Below are 8,592 nucleotides of genomic sequence, written 5' to 3' on the forward strand. Positions count from 1 at the left end.
TAAAAACGCACGTGTATCCTTATGGGACCCATGAGGGACCCATTTGGGTAGCCCATATGAAAATACAAAATGTTTACGGGTGTATAAGAAAAGATATTTTATCTTTTCTTTTTTCGTTTCGTAGGCATTATGACAAAAATAGTTTCCCATTCTGCCAACTCATTGCGTGTATAAATGGCACGTTTAAATTTTTTATAATACAAAAAAAATACAAAATCCGCGCATGCGTATCACGAATTTCCTGTGCCGCCAGAAACAAGATCGGTAAATATTGGTTTCGAAAATCAAATCGTTTTTATAAATAAACCAAGCTCCCGGGAAGTCCTGACATAATTATGTATTAGAGGTATTCCCTATTATAATTACCAACGTCTTTAAACAATATTTTAATTGTTGAAATATCACGAATGAATGGTAATTAATCTGATTCACCTTTTGTAACCTATTTTCGCGATTCTGGAAATTGAATAATCCATCGTTGAATACGAGATTTTGGGCATTGCAGTAGATTTTATATTTATTTTTTGAAATTTTGTTTCTGTTTTAAATTACCGTTTACCACTTGTATATATATTTACGCAATTGACACATTTTTTTTTATCTAATCCACGTTTTCTGGCTTGCTCTCCTTTCTAAATTTGGACTTTGATTTCATGATATGGTAGAAATGCAATATGCCCTTCTCTGCTTAATGTAAGCAGTGTAAAGTTTTGAATCCCAAAAACCGTTGTGATTAGTTGAATTTGAGCTTTCTTGTTCAAATTTTTAGTACATTTTCTGCTGCTTATTTAGCTTTTTTGTTTCATTATGAAGGATGCTAAATATTATAAGGACTATCGTAGTGTAAAATCAAAGGTTGCTAAACATTTATCTTCAATTCAGCTGGACCTTTCCAATGCACATGATGATCATAATAAAAATTCTGACCCTAGCGCAGTTTCACCATCAGGGGACTCTTCTCAGCATAGTGAAGAAAGTTTGTTTTCAAATCTGGGTCATATTCAACAGTCAGTGTCTGCATTTGAATGTGACCTCACTGTCCATGAGGATACTGTTGAAAACGAGTCGAGAGTATCTACTAGGTTAGGTCAAATTTGCCCCTCTGTTACTGACGACAGCATCTTTGATATAGATGCTGCATGTGAGAATAGGTGTCTTTCAGATTTTGATTCTGACTCGTCAGATGACACATTGGATGATTCAGAACTTGAAGATGATCTGCGTGTCTGGGTTTCACTGTTCAATATCCCAATAAATGCAGTAAGAGATCTCCTTGGAAAGTTAAGAAAATTCCATCCTAATCTGCCAAAAGATCCACGCACACTACTTAAAACAAAAATAAATTACGAAATAGAGAGTATTGGTACTGGTTCTTACCATCATTTTGGTCTAGAAAACTGTTTGTTGGAACAGATTCAACTTCAAACCGTATTGGATATAGGTGACATACCTCTAGTACAAGTACAGCTCAACATTGATGGTTTACCTTTGTTCAAAAGCTCAAGCACACAGTTTTGGCCTATATTAGGCAGAATATGTCGCCCTTTTGTTTCTAAGCCATTTCCTATTGGGATTTACCTTGGAAAGGAAAAACCCAATAGTGTAAACAATTACCTACAACGGTTGGTCAATGACATCACTGTAATGAAACATTCTGGTATGAAAGTGCCACAAACAGACCGGGTTATTCAAGTGGAAATTTCTTGTGTAGTTTGTGATACCCCAGCTAGAGCATATGTCAAGCAAAATAAAGGTCACTCTGGGTATTATGGATGTGATAAATGTATACAAAGAGGAAGGTACATAAACCACCGTGTTACATTTACAGAGACAAATTCAACTCTGCGAACAGATGTTCAGTTTGACGAAATGGAATATGCTGATCATCACATAGGTCAATCCCCACTTTCCCGATCAGGTTTAGGTCTAGTTAGCCAGTTTCCTCTAGACTACATGCATCTTGTGTGTTTGGGAGTTATGAAAAGGCTTCTTTTGCTTTGGACAAGAGGGGTTGCTAGGCAAGGCTCAATATTCATTTCGCGTGTTTCCGACCGAATCTCTCATCTTGGGTCATTCTTGCCAAAAGAGTTTCTTAGAAAAGGTCGGTCTTTGCATGAAATAGACAGATGGAAGGCTACAGAGTTTCGAATGTTTTTAGTATACACTGGTCAAGTTGCACTCAAAGGAATTTTGTCAAAAGAAATGTATGAACATTTCAGGTTACTGTGTGTTTCCATATATTGTCTATCAAGCCCAGTTTTATGTCGGCATTATAAGGACTTTGCAAATGAACTTCTCATAACATTTGTGAGACAGTTTGGTCATTTATATGGAGAAGACCAGTATGTGTACAATGTTCACGGTTTAGTCCATTTAGCAGATGATGTTATGAGGTTTGGTGAACTTGACAGCTACTCAAGCTTTCCTTTTGAAAGCTATTTAGGGAATTTGAAAAAGCTTGTTCGTAAACCTAACTACCCTCTTCAGCAAGTCATCAGAAGGTTGTCTGAGAAGTCAAATGCTACAAGAGAGCTGATCATTCTAAATACAGGAATTGTGAAGAAAAGGCATAATAATGGTCCACGCATTCGTGAGTTTGTTGATCATTGTCAATTTGAAGAGGCCATTTTTCCTGGTTTTGTAATTTCGACCGAAAAGGGAGATAATTGTATTCTCTGTGGTGAAAAGGTTGGTCTGGTCAGAAACATTTTGACACCATCTGAGGAATCAGTTGACAGAGTCTTTGTTGTACAATGGTTTAGGTCTCATGTTGTCAGCTCCTTTTACACAGAGCCCCTTCATTCCTCAGATTTAAGAGTGTTCAAAGTTTCCCAACTGTGTGATGATATTGCTACAGTTAGATTGCAAGAAGTCACATGCAAATGTGTTTTGATGCCATACAAAAACAATTCTGTTGTTGTTCCACTAATTCACACAATTTGAAGGTTTATTATATATATCTTGTCGCTTATTGAATTTTGTTTAATATATGTTTCATGATAAACAAATTTGAAATTTATTTAAATCATTATTTTATAAAGTCTATTGGATGTTTCGTTTTGTTTGTGGTCGCTTATAGCGTGATGTCACTGATAAATACGTTTTTAATACCGAAGATTTTACGAATGAATTGGGGAGCGGGCCTTTAAACAATGTAAACAAATACTCTTATTTTGACTGTTTGACTGGCAGCCAAAATACTGTAACAAATGAGAGAACATTATGGATGATTTTTGATATTATTTTGAATACTAACATATCTTGAATTTGATTAACGAATTATGCAGAGAGTGAGGAGTGACAGGTAGGATATGTTATAGAAATATGACAGGCCTTTTTCACCTCTTGTCCAGGGTCAGAATATCTGACCCTTCCCAATTCAAAAATAGGCTTTTTTCCAATTCAAAAGAAAAATTCCCAATTAAAACCCAGATTTTCACTACAAAAAAGGTTTTGGTAAACAAAGTACAGTTCTGCTGTATTGAGATTGGAATATCTTGAGAGTATGTATTATTGTATAAGGGGATTTAAGCTTTAATTTGTAACTTAATTTTCCTAAATATTTAGCATAAAAATCCCCAATTAAGACCAGGGGCCTGTATGATATGAAATTAATAATGAATAAGTTTGGTAAGATCATTAGCAAGTATGTAATATAGATTGATCAAAAGAGAACTAATAAGTATAGCTAGTTGAAATATGGTAATACATATGGGTGGTAAGAAAAGAGTCTGTGAGAAGGGACTATGGAGATTGATTAAGATGAAATAAAGTAACAGTTAGGTGTGAATTATGGTAATGAGAGAAAGAGAACATTATATATAGGTGTGAATTATGGTAATGAGAGAAAGAGAACATGGATTCTGGAATGGATGAATATGATTGACAGATAATGATGATGGAAGATTGGATATTGTAGAGGTGTTAAGTTTTGGAAATGAGTAGTAATTGGATGTAAGGAGTCATGTGATATAAGAAGGTGTGTTTAGATCTTGGAGGGAAAACTCAGAAAAAGTATATCAGTCAGTAAGAAGTTAGTATTAAGATTGTTAAGTTTGAGCTAGGTTGCAAGTTTTGGAATATTAAATTAAAGGTTGGTTAAGTTTGAGCTAGGTTGCAAGTTTTGGAATATTAAATTAAAGGTTGGTTTCTTTATTTTTGTCACTAAAATCAAATTTGAAATGCGATATTGTTTCACAATGACTTTGTGAATAGGTTGTCCGCTGCTACTTATTGTTGGGTTATTGCAATAATAAATGTTTCGCATTCACCAGATAAACGTTGAAAACAGGTATATTACTCCTATCCTGTTCGCCAGACGAACAAAGCTATTTATAACCATAATAAATAACACGGACAATTTTGTAGTGTAAACTAATGACCATTCATAATGATTATTTTAGTATTTTTAACATTCACAAGTAAAAATGTGTAAAATGTAGGTTTGTCAACCCGTACATGCATGGTTTTAAAGTTACCAAAAGGTGAATCAGAGACATAAAATATGTATTTCTTTATTTGTCTTACAAAGAACTGAACAATCAAATAACTATTTACCCTTCTTACACTAGGCACAATTATGTATCTCATAGTTGAATTTCAATCGAATGAAATTGCCCTGGTTCCAAAGGAATGGATGGTGGCTTCGGGAAGAGAAGTACGGTATCCTCCGTACAAAACCGACTTAAGGATAAGAAAAGCTGCACGGAGCAGAGAGCCGCCATCAGAAAACTGGACTTACGAGCAAGTTAAAAAGATCTTGTACCAAGATGGTAAGCGTTTTGCTTTTGTTTATTTGGTTGGGTTTTACGTTTTGCTTTTGACAGCCATGTGATGCTGCATTTATATTTTGGGGTTCAAATTATGACAAGCATACTATTAAGATAAAAGCTGTCCAGATTTGAGAAAAGCTAGAGAACTTTGAATGCACTAGCTAAAATTTTAAACTGAATGCAATTCGTGTATCAAAATTAATAATGTTTGAACAATTTCCATCAGTACATTATTTCTTGAATTAATACCATTGAAATTCATTAAAATGATGTAATTGGTGTTACCGCAGAGCGGGTAAATGTCAGAACTTACCAAGTCCAAAAGAATTGACTTCTAAACTTAGGTTTATATATTAAATGGTCTGTTTAGTTAACAAATCATTATCTGGTCAGTGAAAGTCTATATAAACAGAGCTTGTGTTTCTTGTATGGCACAAGCTTATTTAAGCTGTATAAAATATATATGTATTCTTGATTTATAATAAAAATCCTATTGTAGACAAACATACTTTAAAATATGCATCTTGTCACTTACAGAGGACTATGAAAAGGTGAGCCTTCGAATGAAAAAGGCAGAAGAGACCTCTGACCTGGCCACCTCTGATGAAGAAAGAAGCAAAAGAAAGAGAAAGTAAGTAACCACATTTTTAGCTCGGGTAAATATTAAGTTTTAACACCATTGTTACGGAGCATAGTTTCCATTTTAATATTATCGTGTAAATTATGTTAGAATCGAAATAATAAGTTCCCTATCGGGATATATCTTTCTCGTTTTCATGCTGAAAATATATCTCTCTATCAGGCCTTCATAATATATTCTTCCGCATGAAAACTCGCAACCGTGGTTTATTTACATATAAACCCCTCTTGGGAACTTTTATTATTTCTTAAAAAACCACTTGGTGCATTGCAATGGAACTTCACACAAGGCTTCCCAGTCATCAAACCTACTAAATTAATCAAGTGAGAAAACTCTTGCTTGCATGTAGTTCTGAACAGCTGTCATTTTTGTCTTCTGTCAGCTTTGTACTTCTCCTGTGATATAGTCTTTCCTTATGTCTTTTTACCATTTAATTTTTTTTCAGCGCTATATATGGCTTAAACGTGTGTTGCTGTGCAGTAAAGTCCAATCAATCAAATACTACAAATATTGAGTACAATACCCTTAAGACACCGTTAATTATGAATGATATTTAAGGTCATTTGGTTAAATCACATTTATTTTTATTTTATAGGCCAGCGAAAAAATTGTATGAATCTGACTCTGATTCTGACTTGTCAGATGACAATGAAGGACCAAAGAGGAAGCCAGCCTCATCATCCGCACTGACTTCTGACAGTCCAGGATCGCAGTCACTGTTTGCTGCTACAAGATGTACCTACACTCCACCACCATTACCATCACTGCATATGTCTGCTGTTTCCTCGCCATCAGTTTCCCACAGGCCACCACAAGCAACACCCAGTCCTGTAGCAGGAGGCTGTTCTAGTACACCAGTTCGTCCAGTGCAGGCCCCACTGGCACATTCCATTGGAACAGGTAATATTTGTTCAGTGCCCACTTTATGATACACAGTCTAGTTTGCATGTGTCATGTTTGTATCACAGTATATACAGATTTGCAGGTTTTTTTACCAGGTTTTCCAAAGGAAAACTGGTTATTAGATTGGCGATTGCAGAATGTCGGCGGAAGGACCCCAAAACCTTAAAAACTAAGATTATCTCACGGCATTGTGCCAAATCACCTGATAAATGTTCACTAAAATACAAAGCCTTTGTGATCCTACTGATCCCTTGTTTATTTATTATTTTTGTGTAAAATTGTAAATGATAAAAGTTTGTTTGCAAGAAGAAATAGAAATGTAGATATAATGTTTTAAAGTGTAAAAATGGGATAGGATGGTCTTATATGACAAACAGATGATATATTAAGTACATATATATTTTAGGTGCGGTCACACAGATTTTGACAATCTTGGAGGAAATGCGGGAAGAGCAAAGGGGGATTAAGAGACTTCTTAATCAGTTGGTGTTGCAAGGAGGCCCGGTCCCAGACAACATGAATGCTCTTCCGGAGGGAATTTCCTTCCCAGTGTCATCCCTGGAAGCAATGGAAGCCTTGGAGGAGCTACTTCAGGACGCCAACAATGCAACAGCTGTGGTAAGCATATTGTGCATTTAGAAGGAAATGTTAGACTGATGAATACTGTTATAAACTTTGAAATCTTCTTAGATAACAGGGAGAATCGGTTCATTTTAACCTTAAAACACTGAGTATTTATAATGAACTGATCAAAAGTCGAGCAGCAGACATTTCATTGAAAATGTAAATCCATGCTGTCAACAGAACATAGCCTGGTTAGACTGAAGGGCAAGCCTTTTACTTTCGCCCTTAGCATGGCAAGGGTTTACTAATATATGCATCTGACTTCCCTAGCGGTTAGACTGATGTTACAATGATATTAAATGTTTTTTGTGAAAAGACATCTTAAACTATAGACTGTTAGGGATTTATAATAAATAATAACTTTGGCAGCATATGGATTCATAATTTGCCATGTTCCATTTAAGGCGAGATACATGTATACCATTGGTGGGGTAGATATAAGAGAGATGGTTGACAGATTTATGAAGGAGACGCTCACCAACAATGTTGCAAAAATGTACAACATGAAGGGGTTGAAGGGCAAACAGAAGTTCGGAGACTTGTCACTGCTGAAAATCCTGTTCCGTAAGTTGATGATTGTGAAAATTTGTTTGTGATTGATTAATCCTTGAAGAATTTATCAGAAAGACATGAGAAAAAGATTTAACAGTATATATATGGCCAGCATCATGCTAAATTAGAAAATGGACCTTGTGACATAAACAATCCAGAAAATAACTGTAAATAATATTTGTGCTAGTCGATCATTTTCTGAAAATTGCATGATACAATTTATATTTAAGTAGATGTTTCAAAGCAACACACATTAAGCAAATTTAAAAACATTTTCAAACGTCAAATGATTACATCTGAACAATTTTGGTTTTATGTATTGTTTTCCATACAGACATTGTAATAAAGACTGAAATACTGTCAAAACAGTCGTAACACACATACAAACAAAACAAGAATTAGCCTGCATTTCAGATTTTATCATTCCTTGACAGTTGCAGACCTGCGTCATACCCTGCTGTATATTTATAAAAAGCTATCTAAATCCTTTTATAATCTTTGTTGCTAGGATGTGTCCAGAGGAACCCAGCCACCCGTCAATCGACATTGAAGGACGTTGACCTGGAAGTTTCCAAATGGTTGACAGGTTCAAGAGACCGTGATGGGGGGAGGACAAACCGGAGAAAGAGACCAACGCAAGGAAATTCTTCAGACAATGCTGAGGAAAACTGAAATTGTTTTTGAACTTTATAAAAGCATGCCTCAAAACATTTTGTTTGTAGGGACCTCGTGTTTGAAATGTGAGTTCAACCAGTTGCTAGTATGTATGTTGCACCAACACTGTTTATAGGTCGTATGGGGCCGAACAGGACTGCAAATGTTGGAATTAAAAATTCCAGTCCTGTTTGGGGCCATTTGACCTATAAACAGTGTTGGTGCTACATAAAACCCAACCAATAAGTGATCTTATATTGTCGTTTAAAATTCTTGTAAAGTTTTACATAGCGACTGGTTGTACTCACAGTAGGTTTTTCTTATTAATTAGTATAAAACTTACAATGTCAAGGCAATTTTTGAAATATTCAATTAGATATTTTTGTAGTTATTAATGTAAATTGGCACCTCCACAATTTCATTTCTTATAAACACATGTTACTCCAC

General features: G+C 35.2%; 1 protein-coding gene across 1 annotated transcript; it reads left to right on the forward strand.

Annotated features, from left to right (window-relative positions):
• The first annotated feature begins 209 nt into the window (after window positions 1-209).
• Window positions 210-8,163, forward strand: LOC128219326 (uncharacterized). The gene is made up of 7 exons (XM_052927134.1): window positions 210-346; window positions 4,572-4,772; window positions 5,310-5,403; window positions 6,008-6,312; window positions 6,722-6,933; window positions 7,344-7,503; window positions 8,000-8,163. Exons 2-7 carry the CDS (start codon window positions 4,580-4,582, stop codon window positions 8,161-8,163), a joined length of 1,128 nt encoding a protein of 375 aa, XP_052783094.1. The 5' UTR covers window positions 210-346; window positions 4,572-4,579.
• Window positions 8,164-8,592: the final 429 nt, after the last annotated feature.

Source organism: Mya arenaria, chromosome 15, assembly GCF_026914265.1.
Source record: "Mya arenaria isolate MELC-2E11 chromosome 15, ASM2691426v1".
NCBI classification, from domain to species: domain Eukaryota; kingdom Metazoa; phylum Mollusca; class Bivalvia; order Myida; family Myidae; genus Mya; species Mya arenaria.

Excerpts from the sequence above, each read along its gene's own strand:
- LOC128219326 (XM_052927134.1), top strand. The coding sequence starts at position 4,580 with ATGTATCTCATAGTTGAATTTCAATCGAATGAAATTGCCCTGGTTCCA. Across the intron at positions 4,773-5,309 it reads AAAGATCTTGTACCAAGATG|AGGACTATGAAAAGGTGAGC; the intron begins GTAAGCGTTTTG and ends TGTCACTTACAG. Across the intron at positions 5,404-6,007 it reads AGAAGCAAAAGAAAGAGAAA|GCCAGCGAAAAAATTGTATG; the intron begins GTAAGTAACCAC and ends TTTATTTTATAG.